The sequence below is a fragment of the Schistosoma haematobium genome, chromosome ZW (genome assembly GCF_000699445.3).
Source record: "Schistosoma haematobium chromosome ZW, whole genome shotgun sequence".
In the NCBI taxonomy this organism is placed as follows: Eukaryota; Metazoa; Platyhelminthes; class Trematoda; order Strigeidida; family Schistosomatidae; genus Schistosoma; species Schistosoma haematobium.
Genome location: NC_067195.1, coordinates 10,084,000 through 10,106,515, shown reverse-complemented (window position 1 = coordinate 10,106,515; position 22,516 = coordinate 10,084,000). Strand labels below are relative to the sequence as shown.

The 22,516-nt window shown below is 32.9% G+C and overlaps 1 protein-coding gene across 1 annotated transcript in view; it reads right to left on the bottom strand.

The window, feature by feature from the left end:
- Positions 1-1,158: 1,158 nt before the first annotated feature.
- The window catches only part of PKHD1L1_1 (Fibrocystin-L), a 118,762-nt gene continuing 97,404 nt past the window's right edge, over positions 1,159-22,516 (bottom strand). The window contains exons 48-58 of the mRNA XM_051210365.1: positions 22,153-22,438; positions 19,475-19,726; positions 17,425-17,604; positions 16,415-16,624; positions 14,365-14,596; positions 11,814-11,986; positions 10,912-11,208; positions 8,680-8,845; positions 5,667-5,899; positions 3,443-3,600; positions 1,159-1,491 (exon numbers count right to left, since the gene is read on the bottom strand). Of these exons, the coding sequence (XP_051070350.1) occupies positions 22,425-22,438 (14 nt within the window). The 3' untranslated portion in view covers positions 1,159-1,491; positions 3,443-3,600; positions 5,667-5,899; ... (6 more) ...; positions 19,475-19,726; positions 22,153-22,424. The remainder of the gene's footprint in view (positions 1,492-3,442; positions 3,601-5,666; positions 5,900-8,679; positions 8,846-10,911; positions 11,209-11,813; positions 11,987-14,364; positions 14,597-16,414; positions 16,625-17,424; positions 17,605-19,474; positions 19,727-22,152; positions 22,439-22,516) is intronic.

Genomic DNA, 22,516 nt, shown 5'->3' with positions numbered 1-22,516 from the left:
TCAATAGTCATAGCGGGTAAACCAAATGCTACTTTTATTAATTGAGATAATTTAATTGTAATAATATCTTCACCTTTTATAATAACATATAACATTTGAGCTGAATCATCAAAATAATTTGTACCAGCTGGATCAGTTATTACATTTGGCATAAATTCATTTAATGTTTTAGGTGCTTGTAGTACAGTTTGACCCTAAAATAGAATACAAAGACAGAATAATCACCTGATATATACATATATATGAGTGTATTGTTTGTGTTTTGAGGACATTATAGATTATGAAATGAAGTTTTCAAATATAATAGTTGGATTTGTGTACATTTAGCAGTGGCTCAACAATAAAACTACTATGATTACATTGAAAACGAGTTATTCATTCTACAGTTATTGATTTCTTCAAATTTAACCAGCCGAAGAACTATAGTCAAAAACCTACATCATTCCTTGATACATCAAATATGAGACAATTCTGTTTGTTCGATGATAGGTTTAGCAGCCTCAAACTCGTTTACCACTGCTAGCCACTATTCATTTTTTTCTTAAAAATGCTTGTAAATTGGTGGCAATATCGAGGTAATCCGCATAGGATGTATATATGCTGAAAGAGACTGATCAGTTCCAGTCTTGAATATCAACAGGAACATTCAATTAACCACTACATTTAAATTATACTTCCTGTAATTTTGAGATGATATCTTTGCTCAGGGACAAAAGTAAGATATTGATTACTGTAAGCTATTAAACAGCACCGGTTTTCTGTGACCCTGTTAATTGAGTTTCAAATATTCATGAAGAACAACCGTTTGGTATACTATAAACATGTAAACTGGAAGAATATCGTAAACATTTACACTGAGCACTAAAATATAAAAACTCTCACTTCTGTTGTTACTCTTCAATAAAGGTAATACTTGTATTTTCTTTACATATTAAGATATCTGTTTGCCATAGAAAGGTACCGCGTACAGATCACTTTTTTTAAACAAAAAGCAAACATAATGTACTAATTCACATGTAATTAGGTGTGGTAAAACCTTACATTTGTTATGGGAGTAGTGAGAGGTCAAATAAAAAAAAACATTAGAAAAACACTTTCGCCTTATTCAACTTACTACTTAAATAATAATAAACAGTTAGTGATTGATACACGAAATAAAATTTTGCGAATCAATAAATACATTATCAATCATATAAAATCATAACTTACTAAATTATTTGTTATAGCATTTTTTGCTTTCATATACACTCCATTCACATAAACATCAAGTCTTCCAGCAGTGAAATAATCAATTCCAAGACGTACAGCATAATCTGGATCAGCTTGTGGTAAACGTAAACGTAATTCTTGTGGAGGTGTACTAGTCATATACATAACAAAATTTTTTTGACGTGCAACAATAGACATAAATGTACTCATACGTTTTAAACACGCATAACTTGAGCATACTCCATGATCACTTGGACCATTTATTAAATCTATGTAATTTGCCTTATGAATAAATTAAAATAATAATAATAATAATAATAATGATCAAACGTATTTTGAAGTATTGAAATAAAAAGAAAACTAGAAGCTGAGATGTACTACCAAGTCAATCACAATCAAGAAAGTATGTTTTGATATTTCGTTTAGAATTCTAGAAACATTTTCTATTAGTCTATAGATGTTATATAGAAAGTTAATTTGGGTAGAAATTGGTCTAGAGCTTTCAAGATTTTATGTTCTGAACCATAGGTAGACGATTTTAATTTACATAATAATAATAATAGTACTTGAGCATTGATATTTTTATCTACAGTGATATTTTAGTGGCCCTAAATCTGACTTCATTTGGATCCTATGAATGATTACTATTGAAATACACATGTCGTCTATCCTCGTATATAATTATCGACTTAATTTGCGTTAGTGAATAACGGAGTTAAATAAGTCAAATACGAGAGCAGATTTTTGAATAGGTATATTTCGTACAATCGTTGGTTGGAAAGCGAAGCAAAACGAAGGAGAGTGAGCCAACTCGATTTAGTCAAGCGTGAATCGATACTTATGGTCGAACAAAATAAGTCACAGACACATACCGAGTAGGGTGAGTAATTAGCACACATACGTATCATAAAAAACAGTCAGGATTAATAAGGGAATAAGTGACAGGGTAAAAATGTGGCTTGAGAATAATGAATAGATTGATCTGTCCAGAGGCTACAATAACCTAATTGGGCTTGACGTAGTACCCGCCCCTACACTATTGCAGTTAATTATGACAGAAACCTAATCAAATGGATTTACCGGATGGGAATATAAATGTAGTTTGAAAAGAAGATAACCTTAAACGATTCGTGAAATAAAACAAATTGTGAAATTTCTCGCTCAACGCAAAGAAGAGAAGGGAATATTCAGGGAACACATCGATACTCAATAATATACAATATCCAACCTTGGCAATGATGCCCAAACAATATCATTGTTACAACCGAGTTCAAACCGTTAAATATATTTCACAACATTTTCTCGAGTTTATTTTGTTCAGCAAGTAGCATCATTGTTCATAAATCTGTAAACTGATACCACGATCTAGAGGTATTCTGCAGTCTTAAAATAAATCGAAATGTGAATAGTATTGCTATGTAACTAATAAAAATCTTTTTATGAGAGTGATAATTTAAATAAATGCCTTTTTCACAGAGATCATGAATTGATCTAAGTTTAGCGACCAGTGATAATAAAAAAATATAAATTATTCGAAGCTGGCTCAGTAGTCTAAAGATTAATCGCCAGGAACCTGAAAATCGTAGGTTTGATCTCAGGTGTTGAAGTCGTGAATGGATAGTTTTAAGGATTTCCAGACTAGAAACAAACATCTGTACAGTTCCAGGTTTTAACCGGTTGTCTAACTTAGATCAGTTTATAGTTCAAATGAAATTCAAAAATCTCTACGCATTCGTACAGACGACTATCATATGTTCTCTAGTGACCAGATTGAAGAGAAAATTTGAAGAGTTCTATTGAGAAGCTATGACCAGTGAAACCAAACTGTTTCAGGTATGAGGAAGATACTAAATGAAGATAATAGAAGATGGTTACCCAACAACGTGTACTGATTAAGGCTAGAGATTAATACCATGTGACTCCGGCTCAGTGGTCTTAGGTTCAACTACCGGCTAGTGAGGTTGTAAACGTGCGCTACTGAGGAGTTCCATACAATCATGAAACGGCAGTCCAGGTTATTAATAGTTGTCCAACTTAGATTGGTTCGTGACTTTAATAAGATAATAACTTGATTCATTGTAACATTATACACAAACAACTTATAACCCAAAAACATCTGCTTATCTGTTGATCTTATTATTATCATTATGTTTGTGAATATTCAAAGTGTTATTACACTACCCTATCAGACTAAAATTCTAATAACTCATGATAAAAATAACTTGAAACATACAGATAAACCATCAGTTGCAAACGCGATCGGCGAGAGTCTACGTTCCAATGCATCTGGATCCATTGATTCAATCAGTAATACTTTATGGTCTAATGCTTTACTGCATTTGTATGCTTGCATTTTAGGCATATAAATACATGAATTATCACGAATAATACCTAAAGAGAAAGATTAACAATGTGATATTATTAGTAATAATAATAATGATATGGAAATTACTGAACATCATAATAATTTTCTCGTAACGCAAAGATTAGTATTATACAAAATATTAAGGTGTATATGGCGGGTATAGATAGTATGTAACACCAATCAGAAGTGGAATGCCTGGCAGCAGAAGGTTGAAAAGTTCCAATTGAAGATAACAGTAATGTAAAAAGAGAGTAATTTTAATAAAAACAGGAGTGAAGGAACGATGAAGCCTGAAAGAGATAATTGATGGAAGATGTGCAAATAAAATATTTAATGTATGGTTTTCATATTTTACTAAGATACTCTGTAATTTTGCATTAAGCAATAAGTTAGTTGTCCGCACTTGAATTCTCGTTCGCTACAATACTACTCAGTTCTGGATAACCGACACATACTATTCATATTTTGCTGTTTGAATTAATAAAGAATTCGTTCTAAGGACATTGCTTTCTAACAAACTGATGATTACATATATTTTTTTATGGTATTCACATATCACACCCCTTAAAGATTGCACAAAGTTTATTCATATACATCTGCCTGTAAGATAACACTAACTTAGCGTATAACCTACTGGTAATGATATTAATATGGTCTAATCCTTTTTTTGAAGAAAACCAGCTGAAATTGTAACAAAATATTTCCACAATTTATTCTTTTATTACTTGAACTATGAAGTAAGAAGAAGAATAGAAGATGGTCGCGCAATTTCGTGGATTGGTTGAGGTTATACATTAACACCATTGGATGACGACTCAGTGGTCCAGTAGGTCAAGCATTCACGCGCGAGACTGAAGGCCCTGTGTACGGGTCCCGCGAGCGGGATCGTGGATGCGCACTGCTCAGGAGTCCCACAATAGAACGAAACGGCCATCCAGTGCTTCCAGGTTTTCAATGGTGGTCTAACATCAATAGGTTTATGATCTCAATTAAAAACTTAATAATCTCCACACCCACTATACTGATAAGAAGAATACTGTTAGTAAACAACATTTTTGATGACTTAAACTGTGAAGAAATATGTATTCAATTGTTTATTGTCACTTTTTTTCCATACCATACCAATGACTTATAGGGAGTCAGTCAGATTCGAGGTAGTATTTATTGTGCAAAGTTCAAAACTCAGTGAAGAAAAGCTTACATTTTAATTTAATCTAAATTTTAAAAAATGGCTACATCTAGATATTAATGTGTTAATCAGACGTTAATCTTGATATGATTCAAGGCACAGTTAATGAATTTTGTGTAACGAAAAATCTACTCTCCTATTGTAAAATTAAATTTTAAACTTAACCCTAGAAATTCGAGTTTCTGACCCTAACATAGTAGCACTATAATTTATGCGCCAATCAATCAGAATGAGGACAGCGCCTTTCTAATCTAGTCATGAAGATCATTCATCAGTATTACTATCAATCAATCTTGCTTTCTGGTTGATTCCAGTTCATGGTGAAAACTTTAAAAATACAAACCTCAACTCCTAACCTCAACAGCTAATACCTAACTCTAATACTTTGCTGTCGTGACTGTTTATCTAAATTAATTTTATTACATTTTATAATGAACAGCACTAAACGCTGTTTACTGATTGCTTGATAAGTTGCTCAAAATCATCATTATAATATAGTTCTATCATTGTTTTAACATAATTCTTTAAAAATTAAACAAGGATATAGGTGTATAAAAATAACCATAATATTAAAAGACAGATATTCTTTCCAGTTATTTTTCCGAATGATGAAAATTAATAGCTTAGATCTTTTATATTGTGGCTTACGCAAGGTCAAGGAAAGGATAGAGATCATAATCCTTCAACTCTTACTCCAAGTGCAAAATCTCTAGATCACGAAGTTGAAACATGATGAACTATATTTTCAACTTTAATTAATTTGTGATACAGAATCATCCTCTATTAATGCTATCTACGATCCTAATTTCGTTTCTCAAAAGTAAGATATTTGTCTTCATAAATCACTGATTATATCGTACTAATTTTAAATAACATATAAACGGTATATTCATAGATAACTACCTTTGTTAGGCCATTGTATTGTAGGATTAATAGATGTTCCATCAACTTTAGTTAACATCCTTGAAGGTATACGATTATCACCAACACCATACAAAGGATTGAGATTATATTGCCATTCTGATTGTGGTACTATAACACTAGGCTGACCAAATAACCCACCATCTTTATCAATAACAAGAACTTTTTTTAAACCATCACATTCCATATCATTGCATTTATCGAATCGGACGTTACTTCATGTATAAAAACAAAAATAATTAGTAAGGAAAAAGTTATGAAATGTTAATGTAAAACCTTGTTAATGTTATTTCCCGACGAGAATTATGAATGTCAACTTTTGAGAAGTATTTATGAACCAATACAATACATATATTTTTATTGTTAAGTAGCTAAACTATGCATAGTCATGTTCCTCCCATTATAAGCTTTATTTTAACTCCTAGACTATTATTATACGATTTACTGCTCTTGAGTTATACTCAGACTATAAATTACAGTCTCCCACATTCACAGCCACATTAGGCTAGATTTTGTACAAATGTTTTCTATACTGGGTTTATATACCAACCAGACAGACCACATCGTACCAATAAAATAGGAAACAACATTTGTACAAGATTTAGCCAAAAGTGGTTGTGAATGTGGGAGATAGTAATTGATAGCCAGGGCATAACTCAACAATGGTAAATCGTAGAATAATAGTTCATAGGTCAAAATAAAGCTAATAGTAAGAGGGACATGAATATGTATAGTTTAGTTATTTAACAATTATACAATAAAAATATACGTTTAGTATTGGTCCATAAATGGATCCCAAAAGTTACCATTCCTGATGCTTATCGGGACTTAACATAAAGTTATTCAGTTTATATCATTGCTACAAATTTTGAAAGCTTACTCTAAATGAAAAAATTGTTTGGAAGAAAACGTTGTTGGGTAAAGCTGTGACAGGTGAAATTATGGTGGACGTGGAAAACAGCCTCAAGGTCATGGCGTGAAAATAAAAATGAAGTTCAAAAATAGGATTAAAAGTAAAGGTTAGAGTTTTGATCATGAACTGAGATCAGCAATAATCCAAAAACTTTAAATTCCAAATCTTGATCCCACACCTGTCATGATAAATCATACTTTTATTTGTTGACTTCTGTCTGGCTACAAAGGGACAAGATTTTACGGTCCCTCAGAGATGAAATATAGCTTTACTGGTTGTTTCATGTAGAATAGCAAACGAGAAAAGTTTTAATAACAGTTTTATAGCTTACTGGAAGTTTGACTGGGGATTAAATGGTTGGTTAATGAAAAGATTCTTATTCATTAAAGTTCTCTTCCATAACAGTTACAAAGTAAGCGGGTTTGTGACCTGTGTCATATCGTATATTTAAATAAAGCGACCACTGAAGAATTAAACGTTTACATGAATCAGTGTTCATTGGAATCCAAACGATAAATGTCAATTTCCGAACAATAACCTCTAAGTTCAATTCTAAATAGTCAATAGTTAATGGTAAATGTTTAGTTTTAAACTTTCTGGATTTTGATCTATGTCTCACAGTTATTAACAATTAATTCATGATTTCAATTATTCAAATTACTACAATCTCCACAAAACCCCTTCTGATACTAATCAATATATGCTCGCTAGTGACTGGCTTCTAGATGTATATCCTGGGGTTCTAGAGAGAAGCAGTGACCAGTGGAGTTCAACCGGGTCTGTTATGAGATAGGAACTCACTAATGACAATGGTGGATGTGTCGCACAATTTCGTGGACTGGTTGAGGTTAGACATTAACATTGAAACAACAGATATACCATATTGATTCATTCAAGTGATAAGTGTTTATTTCATTCAAATCTCTGAAGGATCTAATTTAGACAATCAGTGAAAACCCGAAAGCACTAGACAGCCGTTTTGTCCTAGTATGAGATAATCAAGCACTGAAAATTATCATGTGCTCACTAGTGACAAGCTTCGAGAGGAAATTTCTGTAGTTCTAATAAGAAGCTATGACTAATGGAGTTCAACCATGTCGGGTGTGAGAAAGGTACTCACAGAAGACAATTGATCGATTGTAATTAGACTTACACACTATCTAGAGGTTAAGCGTTCACTCATGGAATAAAAGTTCTAGATTCGAGCCCGAAATGGCTGTCTTTGGTTCCCAGGTTTTTAACGGTTGTCATACTTAGACTGGTTCGTGATTTCAATAAAATTGAACAATTCTGACAACCTCATACTGATGATAAATATTGAATTCAAGTGAAGTACATACTTTAATTAACGTAAGTGATTAGTACAAAACTACTGATTAGATTGCATCAATGTTAATATAATATTCGTTCAATTAAAATCAGAATAATACATATGCAGACACATCATGAAGACACAGTAGTCTTCTGTTGTATCTGTGATTGAGTGTAGCCTGTACAGGCCGGTATTCGATATAATCTTTAAACTTCGTATACAGCTCGTCTTGATAACCGTTCTATATAACGTCCCAACGGTATATTAATCGGAAGACAAATACGAAGTGTTGATTACGTTTACTACGAGACCACACACATATATCCAAATGTACAGATGCGTTAAACAAGCATAGAAGAGTTGTGCTGAAAGGCAAGCAAGCGAGCGAAAGCCATAGCAAAGCAATTTTGACACGTATGGAAGATGGCTGGGAAGCCAACTCCATTTTAATTAAGCGTTACTCAATATTTATAGGCAGACAAAATAAACTACAGACATGTGATGAATCATGGGACATGAAGTGTACACACATATACGCCCATGTGAAAACAGCCAAGGCTAATAAGCGAATAATTAACAAGGTCAAAATATGGCTCAAGTAAAATGAATAAAATAGGATGTCCGGAAGTTAGAATAAGGTATATGGGCTTGCCATAATAACTGACACTACAAGCCCAAATAATCATAAAAATGTCTAAAATTGTAGAATGTAACAGTAGTTACAATATCATTAGACTGATTATAAATTTTTACATATATTTCTAACTTACGCTAAAAGTGGTCTATCATAATAAACAATACTATCCATATCAACTGATATAGTTTTTGTACCCATAAAATAAGTTGGAAATACACCATCTTCATTAGGTGTAGCTGTTCTCCAAACATAATCTCTTTTTCCATTGCATATAGTACTGTAATTTGCTATTGTTAAATCTATGATTATACAGAAAATACATTAGTAAGTGGTTTTTATTTCTTTTAAATTAGTTATAAAAAAACTATATAAGACCATTGTTCTATGTTACCATGACTACACTGATAACTCAACATTCAATGAAAACTAACCGAATTCATCAAATTTTGAAAAATGAATATCTCTAGCTGGAAACAGCGTTTTCTATATAGATTATAAGTTGAATAGGCTAAACACCATGATTTTGTCTAGAAATGAATGTAAGACTTTCAGGATGTTGATCTAACAGTTCACCTACTCCAATAGAACTTCACAATATATCTCAGCTCCGATTATTCTGTGTTGTTACATTAGCTAAATGTAATTTACAGTGTTTATTCAGCATCGAAATAAGATATCAAAACATATTATAGCACGGAACATTTTTGTCTAGCTATAACTGGAAGCATCTATAGATGTTTGGTACCAATGATAATATTTTTAAAGAGAACAAGAATAAAGATTTGATCAGGTTAGTGTGAATTCATTTTATTTCGTTTGATTCACAATTGATTGATCACTGGGTTGTGATCAGTGTCATATGTGTCAGGTCCATCTTAGTGCAGACCGGATACTATCGACCATGTTGCAATTCGGCCACTAGTCTAGGTCACCCCCTCATACCATTTTGTTTTTCCTCTCAAATATACGTTTCACGGTCCAATTATCTGAACACTTCTTATTACGTAATCTTACAATTTTTATGTAACATTGATTCAAGCCTTTATTATTCTTATCACAACCTGTACACCTATCATCATACTACCAGTTTGTATTTTTCACTTACTATGTTTGGTTATGCAATTTATTCCACTGATAGCATTGACTCATAAACTGCATTAATTGGGTTAATAATTTCGTATATACATATAAAAATTACTGTATATTAGAGTCTGATGAGGGTCTAATCGAAAACAATATTGTTCACATATATGTAATTATTCAAAAGATTTTATGATGTAACAGAAAAATGTTAGTCACCAAGGGAGAGTACGATTAACAGTCATCTCCTTCTGAAACATAAATCAAGTTTCTGAACACCGGTAACAATGGCTTTAGCAAACGTCAGAAGATTGGAGTTTGGTTGTTTATTAATCACCTTGAAAAATTTCAAGATTTCAACTTGTTATCCCATGTCCAAGAAATATTTAGTACTTGAAGAGTTTATGGAACACGTTCAAAAACGCTAAGATATATCCTTTTTTCTATTTGACCAGTGTAGCTGGCTTGGCAGATACATGTAAAATCATAGATACAATTTGAGGTAACATGAAAGGGGTACCTGTCAACCTTTGATTGAATTACTAAACATATTGTTTTATACTGGATTAATAGTTTTGTTCCAGGTTATTTTCTAGCTAATACACTGTTAAGCCTCCTGGTCGTCACATTGAAAATTGATTTTTTAAAATATTGGATTTCTCTTGAATGCAACCATACTTGTCATGTTGTCTTTAGATTTTTTTACATTTATCAATGATTTTTTGTTTGTATCAGTTGTTTTCCGGTCATTCATTCAAACGAATATGACTACTGATCACAACCAATTGCATCTTTGAAGTATACATATCAGAGTATCAAGGTGTAAATCTGTACTTATAGTCCATTTGTTTTAGATCGAATTTAAATTTAAGTCCAACTAATCCAACTGTTTTGTAGTTCAACCCATTTTCGGTGTATTTGAGCAGGTCTAAATAAGTATATTATAAGTATCAAACTTATTTTAAACTCATACATTGTTTTTCTTTGCATGTTAAATGTTACAACTCTCCCCTGCATAGTATAATACAAGTAAGATATTTCAGAATGAAATATCTTAAAACTACCCTGACGTTAATAAGCAAAACTGTAATTAATTTTATTTTTTTAGGTCTAGGCACACAGTAATGCAATTGTGTCCTACATAAAGAGTTTCATCTAATAAAAGAATGCTTCCATCATTTCTCTATCTCTCATCAAACATATGTTTTAAATCTTGAGGAATTTAAATTATCTACTCATATATTTAAGTAGTGTATTAAATTACTGAATTTAAAAGTTTAATTACTTGACAAGTATGCTGCTCCACCGTTGGAAAAATCTTCCATCCAACTCACTAGTTTGCCTTTCTCTGGTTCACCAGTTCCACTCATAAATTGTGCACTAGTCATACCGAGATAACCATTACCGTCAGGTGCAGTAGGTCCTAGAAGTTCCGATCCAAGTTTAATAGCATTTGTATCCGGACGGTCGTCACATGTTTGAATTCCACTACGGCCAACTAATAATGAATTATTAAATAGGAAAGTTTTTTTGCTGATCTCATGACTACGTCCTCCAGGCAAACCAGTGAATGGATATATACCTGAAAATCAACAAGATCATTTTCAACATGGATATCATATTATATTACTAATATGATGTGATAACAAACAATTACAGATCCTTTCACAAATAACATATTTTATAAGTATTCAAGGCTGTAGATTTCTCATAGTTTACATCACGAACTGACCTTACTTACAACACCACTGTAAACATGGAAGGACCAAACGGTTATTTCCTTCTAGTATGAGTTAAGCTGGATTTCTTGGAATCTTAATGTGAAGCTATGGGATATCAATAAAAAATTGCTACAGAACTAATTGACCAGATTCATAAATATGAATCAAGTGATTTCGATTCAGTGACTCGATAAAGTTTTGTTATAGGCAAGAACTGAAGATCTCGTATTCAAACCTCTTTCCAGAAATAGCTTTATACTGTGAAGAAGTCTATATCTTGAACGAAACACTTCGAGGGTTATGTGACCACATCAGGACTCATTCGTTCATAAAAACGTTTCTTGTTATCTTGCTAATTTAGCAAACGGCGTAAAATAAACAGAATATATTAGTCAAATTATTTGGAAAAATTATTTGCATGGCAAACATTTATGTGACTTTCGTTTATAACAAAGTGGAACAATACCTCCAGCGTTATCGACTAGTTGTAAATTATTGGCTTGAATAGCTGAAGCTGTTTTCCAATATACCGGAAATTGACTAACTGAATATATTTGAGCATTAGAAATGAGGGTACAATTGTACTGTGTTTTTAACTGCATAATCCCGATTAAACACGAATGTATGATATTTTTCTCCCTATAATACAAAACAAAATATTGCCCTAATAAGCAATGTCATTATTTTATAGAAAAACTATCAGTAAAATTAATTGGTGAAATATAAAATATTATTAACAGATAAGTGTCAAACAATTGTATGTATCAGTATGACGATTTGTGGGGATTTTAGTATTTTACAGTTAAAACCACGAGAAGATCTGTGCTAGACCATCATTTAAGACCTGAGAGCGTTTGACGGCTGTTTCGTCCTCCGGTTTCACGCGCAAAACCAAAACTCCTGGATCAAGGTGTAACTCCCGGAGTTCTAGTGAGAAGCCGTGATCAGTGAAGTCTATTGATTGTCGGGTTTAAGACAGCTATTCACCCCAAGCGATGGATGAAGGGTTGCGCAAGATCGATCGAAGGTAGACGTTGACACCGTCTAATGCCAGCATAGAGGTCTAGAAATCAAGGGTTAGCGCAAAAGACTGAAGGTCCTGGGTTCGAGTCTCGCGTGCAGAATCGTGGAGTCGCACTTCTGAGGAGTCCTATCCTATGATGAGGCAGGCGTCCAGTGCTTCCAGGTCTTCAATGGTGGTCTAGCTCAAATTAACTCGTGATTTCAGCTGCGAAAATTATGTGTATGTTTCGCTTCTGATTTCTTTTTTGTGTGTTGTCAACAGCTCAAGATATTTATGTGATATATGTTCTACACTAAACTGTTGTTCAAGTCGACAGTCCATACCTAAAATTCTGTTTTCATAGTAATTCATGCAGTGTCGAACTTTACATGACTCTTGATCACGCGACCATCCTAATTTCATATCATATAACATTCTCTGACGATCTTGGAATACTAGTTCTCTATGTTTCTTTTAATAGTTTCTTTATTATTGTTCGATATTTGCTTCTAAGAGTCAAGTTTTTACACTACTCACCACTTATTTCTTTTCTTCTAAAGTTTAAAAATTTGCCAGTAGCAAATACAGTAGGACTATATTTTATGTACTATATTTGAGCAACGGCAAGATGACCTTGAGAAAATTCACCAACTTACTAGGGTCTAAAGAAAATTATACATTAGTGTAAGAAGTCAGAATCGAGATTTAGGGATTTCATCACAAAGTGATATGAGCTATATTACCAAGCATATGTATGGATGGATATAAGACTTGCCATCTTAAATCTGATTGGTTCTTTCATAAATTCTGGTCTCCGCGAAAATACTATTTATAGTTAATAAATCTATTGCTGGTTTATAATTTTTTTCAGAATCAAGATCATATTTCTAAATTCAACGACCGTGCAATAAGTTACATCGGTTATGTGTAAGTGAAATCAAAAAATAGAATTACAATAAAACACAGAGAGTAAACGTGATCCAGGAGCGATCACGAGACCATTATGAATCCGACTTTAAAACCAGCCCAATAACTGGGTTATTTTAATCAATAAGAAAAATATTAAAAATCAAACCGTTTCGACCAAAATCAAAAGATATGAGTTATGTTTTTAATAAAATTATACCTTCAGGTGACATGCTCTAGTATTTAGACCACCTACTTTTAAACCGTACAAAATATTGCCACTAACCTTGTTTTTTGCATTGGTTTAACTGTACATACTCACAAATTTGTTGGCTCAGATTCTATCTTACCTATCTATTGTAAAACAAATGTCAAATAAATTGGAATTCATTTGTTTTGTGTTTTAGGGATGTGAAAAATTAAGTGTATTAGGTGAAATGGTGGAGAGATTCAGTGATTGAATATGAATAGCTGATAGTGACTGTTAAAAATTCTTATTTTGAAATAATTACAATATGAATGTATGTCAAACAGAAATTCGTTGCCCTATTTGTCCATGTCTACCTGAGCACCAGTTTGCTGTTAAGTGACACGACGTAGCTTCGTTTATATCAAAACATCTTAACAATTGTGGACATCAGTTCTGCTGAGAAAACGTCGAAATATTGGAGACAGGAAACCCGAAGAAAGCCGGAGAATTCTTATCAGTCCAGGACACAATTCAAGCATCAATCAATAAGTACATCGAAATCAACTAAATCTTTCAACCAATAAGAAACATCAAGGTCAGAATTCAGATCAGGAGAAAGAACGATAGAAACAAACATACAAACAACGATCACATAATAATGGATAACAATCAATCAAATTTCTTATCATCAGAACAATCTCCTAGTCAATTGTGGAGTAATTGTTTTCGAACCATGTACTGATAATGTTGTTTAGAAGAACAATGAAATCTTCACATCAAATCTATCCAATACAGCTATTAAAATAACATTCTCATCCTGAACTATAAATATTCTCCATTATCTTACTAGGCATTCTTTACTATAACCAAATTGAGTAAAATCATTATTATTGGAAGATAAAATTTCAATCAACCTACCAAATGGTTGTAGAACTTTCACCACATGGATTACCTTGAGTATAAACACAAAGACGTTCAGCTCCTGCAATTGAATTCCTTTGTAGAATTAAATCACTAGCTTGTTTAATATCTAATGCAGCTTCAAACAAAATACCAAGATTTTGATTATCAGTTGTTAGTTCTCCAGACCAGATTGATTCAATAAGAAGATTATGTATTAATTTATGATTTCCATCTGTTAACCATATTGCTGGAGAATTAAAATTATAAAAGTATGAAAAATACAAACAATTTATTATCATTAAATGATTAACTGTGAAGTATGAACATTCCTAAGAAAATAAGAATAGAGTGCATTATAATGCGAAAGTGCAATGTCTTACTTATCTAGTCAACACAGATGACCATGACAAATTTACTCACCAATGCCATAAACTAAATATCATTCAACATAAAAAAATGGAAACATGGACAAATATATTAGTTATTTGCATCATTCCATTGATGCTAAGGTCTGCAACTGATCAGCCTCTTTTTATTCATGTGCATCCTGCGTGGATTGGCTCGAAATTGCCTCTGAGTCACGAGCATTTTTAAGCGGAGATATGTAATGGCTAGATGTGGAATTTGGGACATTTGTCTCGTCGCATCCGAGACCGGCCAGCTGGATACACCTTGAGTCGATGTTAACTCCGGGACTCGATCCTCGTGCCGTTTGTTTTAAACGTCATCGCGTTATCCACTGAGCGAACGAGTCGAGATAGCCACTGGCTTTATGCAGTTGGGTGAATATTGACTCAGTATTCAAAGGATGCGACCACAGGTGCCCACTCCTAATAAGTTTTGCATCAGGATCAAACATCTATTACTACTTTTTAATGTTTCTCTGGTAAAATGAAGGTAGCTTACAGAAAAGAATATTTTTGAGTCCTTTATTTATGAATTGTCTTGAAACAAAGCTGGTACGTCAGTGTTGTGGCTTGAATTAAATTGCAATTTCTGCTTTTGATATGGCTGTTTGCTATGACTGTGAAATACTTCTGTCTGCTACTGATTCAGAGAAGCAAGCTGCTTTGTTGATGCAAGGAAGAAAACGGGGCTGTAAAATAGGGCTGATTTATGCATTAGCCATTACTAAATACGATATCCACAATAACAGGTATGTTAGCCTATGGATACGTTTAAGTAGCGGGCGTTTTGTCCCAGTGGGGCCCTCTCAGTAGTACATATCCATGATCCCACAAGTAGGGATCGGACTCAAGATATACGGTCTCAAGCGTGAACGCTTAACCTGTAGACCACTGAGCCGGGATTTAATAGTAAACAGGTCTAGTTTCAATCAGTCTATGATATTGCGCCACTATCTTCCACTGTCTTGAATGAATACCTTCCTCACACCCAAAATCTCAAACTCCACTGATCAGGTTTCTCACTAGAACTCCTCAAACTCTTCTCGAAGCCAGTCACTGGTAAATACATGATTGGGGTTATAGGGATTATTGTCTGATTTTGACTAGTTCAGAATTTCAATAAAATTCAGCTCTCTCCATCAACCCTACACTGATGATCTAACTGAAATAAATTAGTGGTTAAGAGACAATCTAATGTGTGTATATAGTTTGAAAAATCAATAAATTAATTGACTCATTTGAGAAACATAATTCAATATTGAATTATATATTTGTTTTTTAATCATTTTAATAATGTGAACTTATTGAGGTTATTCACTAACACCATTTGATGCCGGTTCAGTGATCTAGAGTCCAAACTTTCGCTTGCAAGACCGAAGTTCATAGGTATGAGTCCTCCGTGCTGGATGATGAATGTGCACTGCTGATGATTCCCATCCTACGAAGAAACGCCTGTCTAGTGCTTCCAGATGTTCAATTGTGGTCTAACTTAGATTGATCTATGATTTTAATGAAATCCGACAATCTCCACAAACCTCATACTGAAAATTTCAATATAATAAGGACATTTTGTTAAACAATACTTTGTATATGAAAACTTTTATAAGTTGAAAATCAGTTAAACACTATTAAAAATAAATATAATCAATTAAACTTGCCAGAACCCAATGTTTTATAAAAGATATTATTTTCCATATATAATCCTGTAGTTGCAAATCCTCCTAAAGCTGTTGATAAAGAATTTTCAAATAAACATGATTTTATATATGATATATTATTCATATCACCAGCACTAATAAATGCAATAGGGAAACGTGCATCTGTTACAGTATTAAAATCTTTTTGACCCATTCGATAGAAATGTACACCTAAAATAAATGAAATGTTAAAAAAAGGTGTAATATGATTAATAGGGTGTGCTAAAGAAAAATAAAAACTGCACTGATCTCATTCAACAATTATCTAGTTTATTTAATAGTTGAATTCATGAATCAATTGAAGCTAGACCACTATGAGAAGCCTGGAAGCACCGGACGGCTGTTGAAAGTTAGACATCAACACCATTGGATGCCGGGACATTGGTCTAGTGGTGAGGCGCTCGCGCACGACATCGATAGTTCCTGGGTTTGAATCTAGCAAGGCGGGATCGTGGATGCGCACTGCTGAGGAGTTCCATACTAGGACGAAACGGCCATCTAGTGCCTTCTGGTTTTCCATAGTGGTCTAGCTTTAATTGATTCATGAATTCAAATATTAAACTACCATAATATCCACAAAAACCCTTCTCTGATTATAATTATCTCGATGATTGAAAATAACTGGAATGTTGAAAACTAATAGTGAAATAGACAAATGAAATGTAAGTATGGGGTTGTGGAAATTATTAGGTTTTTGATTGAGATCATAAACCGATTGATGTTAGATCACCACTGAAAACCTGGAAGCACTGAACGGCCGTTTCGTCCTATTATGGGACTTCTCAACAGTGCACATCCACGATCCCACCCGCGGAATTCGAACCCAGGGTCTTCAGGATTATCATTGGTGGTCTAACATCAATCGGTTCATGATCTCAATCAAAAATTAAATACAAATAATATTTGACCAATTAACCTTTATTTCCTGTTGATTAAATGTATATGTAAATGTTTATTATCTTCTTGCATACCTGATAATTTTAATTGCCCATATAAAATATCACCTTCGTATAAAGTTTGTGAAATCAAGATTCTTCCGCCAAATTTAGTATTGACACTTTGATCATCACCTTGGATAATAATATTTGATTTCATCAAACCAACTTCTGCGCCTAATATAAATTTGTGATCACCGTAGGTTTGATTGTATGCTAGAATTTACATTAAAAAAGATATTAATTACATTAAAATAAGACAATAGAATTTCATACAACAAGAATGATAAGTAACTCAGGAAATATTCAACTACCATCCCTAATCAAAAGGACCACTTGTGACTGGTTTCGACCAATATTTACAGAAGGTTCACTAAGAATTTGTGATCAGTGAAGTTAATCAACTGTGGGACGAAACAGTCACTCATCGATTAAACTTAGCGATTGTACCATTACACCAGGAATTAATTATAATTAAAATTAAGAAATGCTAAATTCCAACTCCGTATTTAAACGATCTGTTGTTGGCTATTAAAGTTGTATCCTGTTTTAAATTTCATTTGGATTCATGTGTACACACTTATAATAAATGAAAAATTGGTATGAAATACTTATTGAACAGTTCTTGACTTGCGATAATTAGGCTTCGCGTCAATCTAAGACTATTATTAATTCTAAGCTCAGATAAAAAACAAAGTTAATTATAGGGTTATTAATCCCACCTCGTTAAGACGAGCCCAGTTACAGTTTGCTAACTATTCCTCGAATTTCGACGGTTTGATAACTGATACCAGTTAAGGATGAAATAAATATTTCAAGATATATAGATTTGCCCACCAACACACCTTGTTTAAACACAAATTATAAATAATAACACAATTTATTTTTGTTGAAATATTTTCAGATATGAATTTGTAGTTAACTGAAAGATTATCGTTTAGTTATCAGTTACAGTATGTCATACTTTGACACTAAACTTAAATAAACTTAATATATTCAAATTGTGTTTTGTTTTGGTTCCTTGAAAGAACATATCGTTATTAAAGGTTTATCACCGACGTGTTAAACAAGCAAACTGTAGGAATTTTTTGCTACTGTCTATAAAGAAAATATGAATGACAGCAATATGAATGAAATTATAATCAATTTTACTTCTATGTTATCAAACTAATTATGAATGTTCATTTTTAGCTGAAAGATTACCATTTCAGCAAGTGATTATCAGGAATCAGTAGCTAAAAGAATAACGCGATGGCGTTTGAAGCGAACGGTACTGTGTTCGAGTCCCCGAGCGAACATCAACTCTGAGATACAGGTTACATCCAGCTGATGAGTCACAAATAGAACGAAACGCGCGTCTTGGATTCTACTGGTAGCTACTCTCCACCTTTGCTTAATCTATTCAGTTAATCATTAGTCATTTCTATAAACTCATTGACATTTAGAAAAGTTTGTAATTGGAAAATAATATTTTCACTTTGGAAAAAACATATCATGCCCAAGATGTATCTTGTTTACTAGATATCTCTAGACAATGTAAGATAGCGTTAGTAAGTACTTCCAAATCCTCTGTGTTGACATTTAGGAATAAAATTGATAGGTTTTGTTGCCATATGTGCATTCTGAGAGGATTGTCCCAATGTAGCCTTTAATCATAATTCCTTCGTAAATTTGATGTGTGGCTAGCGATGAAGTCCAGAATACGTGTTTCTTCCTATAGGATATATTGACTGGATACATATATCTTCGTCCCAGTATTGTTGTACACGTTTTAGCTTGAAGCAACAACTTTTCAATTCAAAGTTCAACCCTTTGTCTACTGATGGGTTCAGAATATCATAAAATGAGAGAACTTGATTTTAATTAAAGCCACATACTAAAATTGCGATGGTGCTCTATATTTATATAATAATTTACTAAATTAGAAATATCAATAGTTGTGTGTCATTTATACATTAAACTTGAAGATGACTGCTTTGGATTGAAAGATTCACATAGTTTTTGCATACCATCTTAATTTTGTAATATGAATTCTTAACTTGGTGAATACTTTTAACACAAATAAATACTACTGCATAAAACTTACCGACATGAGTATTTATTAATTTGTCTACAAGTGTGATTATCATTCGATCCGACGAAACGGAAGCAATTACACCAACTTCTGATTGTTTGTAATTCATGCTAGTTGTAGCGATAACTATACGATCGCCTGGCAACCAATCTATTACTGGATCAGTAAGATACAATTGATTATCTCCAGCATTAGCTGTTAATTTAAGAGTGGTCCATCTTACAGTTTTGGGTACTGCATGCATACTCATTATTCCATAAACACCTGTGTGAAATCATACAAAATATACAGTAACACTACTGTATTATTAGTTAAAATAGTAAAAAAATGAATTACTAACGCTTATAGGCAATTATATCTTAAAATGTGTGAATCATTTAGTGATCTAACTAGATGTTTCAAATATTTTACGACTTTCTCTAAAATTACCGTTGATAAAGTCATTATATTTTGCATCATGGTACATAATATAACATGGAATTAATTGATTATATGTTGACCTAAAATTAAGGTAAACGTTAAAACACTAATATGTGAACGTTGTTAGTGTTGGGAAGTTTCGAAATATCCCTCTAGAGGGTCAGAAAATTTCAGGAAGTGTTTTATTCAATCGGTGTTAAATAAAGAAGTTTCTCAGAAAGTGAGGAATCACGTGTCACGTTTTGACTGGATATTTATCTATGTCATTGTTATCTTTGAGAGGCTTTCAGGAATTTCTAGAAGTCAAAGATCAGGTATAACTGTAAATACACTCTATTTTCTGTACATGAATTAACACTGGAGTGAAGCTCTCACTCACGCCTTTTCTTGATTGATTCAGTCAAAGTGTAGAAGTAGACCTGATATACTTTGATTGTTTGTACATTAACCTGTTTCAGATAAGTTGTAATATTACCAAAGCCGACTTATTCATCGCATATAAAATCAAACCCATACCCAGAAAGTTTGGTATAGACATAGGACTATTTATAGTTACTCTCATACATGTCTACCTGTGTACTTATACTTTCAATAAAAGGTACGTCGAAATAATGAAAAAAAGTCCCGTTGGTGGAAAACTTTGAAAATATGTCGAGGAATACGTCACATACTGTCCTATAAGTGTACATCATTAATATAGATTATCTACCAAATCATAATACAGCTTTTTAACAAATAAATAAGGACGAAAACAATATATTATGAAGTTTCGCAGAAGCAAAACGTTTTACAACAAATCTAGCGATACATTATCATGCCTGTCTAGTACTGTCAAACAGTTATGGGCCATTTCTGATCTCATTTTGTACCCCATGGTCAATAGGAAATCGCTACCAAAAATTGAGTTTCAATACCCCTAATCCTTTTGATTATTTATGAGAATGTAACTGAGCCATAAAAAACAGTATCTGTTAAATCTACGTCTCACAAAATCGCCAACCTAATATCTGTGCGATTGTTTGCCTGAACAGTTCGAAATCGTTTTTGAAACTAATATTGCGTGAACTCAATGTCAGCATTTGATATGGTGGCAAAAAGGACAGATTTCTTGTACTAAATTGGGTCCAGTTCGACTAAGTCGTAGTTATTTGAGCAGTTGTATGATCTAGTCCATGCTACGAGTATTTAGCCTAGATTTCCTATATAGGACCAATGAACTCCTGGTAAGTAGTGACATCACAATAACAAGGTATCAGTTAAGATCAATACTTAATGACTCATAGTCCAGATTGCCGTTCTCCCACTCTCACTCAATCACCCGATTATCAAAACAAAAAGCAACAGTGCAGGGCGATAACTTCTAGCTGTACAATCCAATTTTTTACTTGATAAATGTCATAGTACATAGTGAATACTTGGACATACATCAACATGAATAAGGTATTACAATACGGTTATAACCAGGCAATAAAAGGAAAATAATTAAAAGATAGGTTTGTAATTAATTAAAAAGAACTTCGAAAAAGACAAAACATACAACAATATTTTATGAGACTCCTCATCAGTGCTCATTCACTATTGCGCTCACGGGATTCGAACCCAGGACGTTCGGTCTCGTGTAAGCGGGACCTTGGATGTGAGTGGGTTGTAAAATATTCATACAGACATAGTAATAATAATACAAAGATAAAGATGAATGAAACTATCTGTTAATAAATTAATTGAAGGGGTATGACAAAATTAAACGCCAACAGACTTAAGTATGGTTGGGGCGCTATAATACAATAAAACTATACACAATAATTCCTGGTAGAACAGCTCTGAAAATTTAGCTTTAATCAATATTTATCCACTCCCCGCCTTATAGCAGTAATATTCTAACATTTTCATTTTTTTCAAGTTAGAAAATGTTTAATTATTGTTTACCGTTCTCATTTTTCCTATTACCATACGGGGTAATCAAATAAAAACTTTCGACATCGGGACATCTCAGAGGACATAGCATGCGAGTACAAAAGCCAAGAACGAACAAACTAACCGTGGCATACAAGTTTTCACACCGAGTCATTAGTACTTGGAACCTGTTACCCGAAGTAATGGTGTCCGCACCTTCAATTGACTCATTCAAGAGAAGACTGAACACTCATAGAAGCATACTAAAAAAGGAATAACATAGGCCGTAGGCCTTCTGTCCTTACTACACAAATCTGATATGTAATAAAAAGACGTAATATTAAATCAATGAGAAAAAATGCAATTCTTTTACTAACCAATTGATTTAGGTCCAATTACTGGTCCATCTAAACTGATAAATTCATCAGATATAGTACCAAGTAAAGTTAATTCAAGTGTTGCATTTATCAATGGTTTTTCAAGAAGTGATCCAGCTAAAAATTGACCTCCAATAATTAACATTTGTTTAAATGCTAATTTATAGAATCGTTGATCTTGACTTGTTCCTGAATCGACTTCAAGTGTTCCATATATTGTGATATTATTCATTTTTATATTAATTGATGTATCAAGTACCAACCATGTTCCTTTAGGAATCATAAGCTATTGTTATTGGTAAATTTGAAAAAATACAGGGGAAAATTATAACTAATTAAGAATAGTACGATATTTACAATTTGT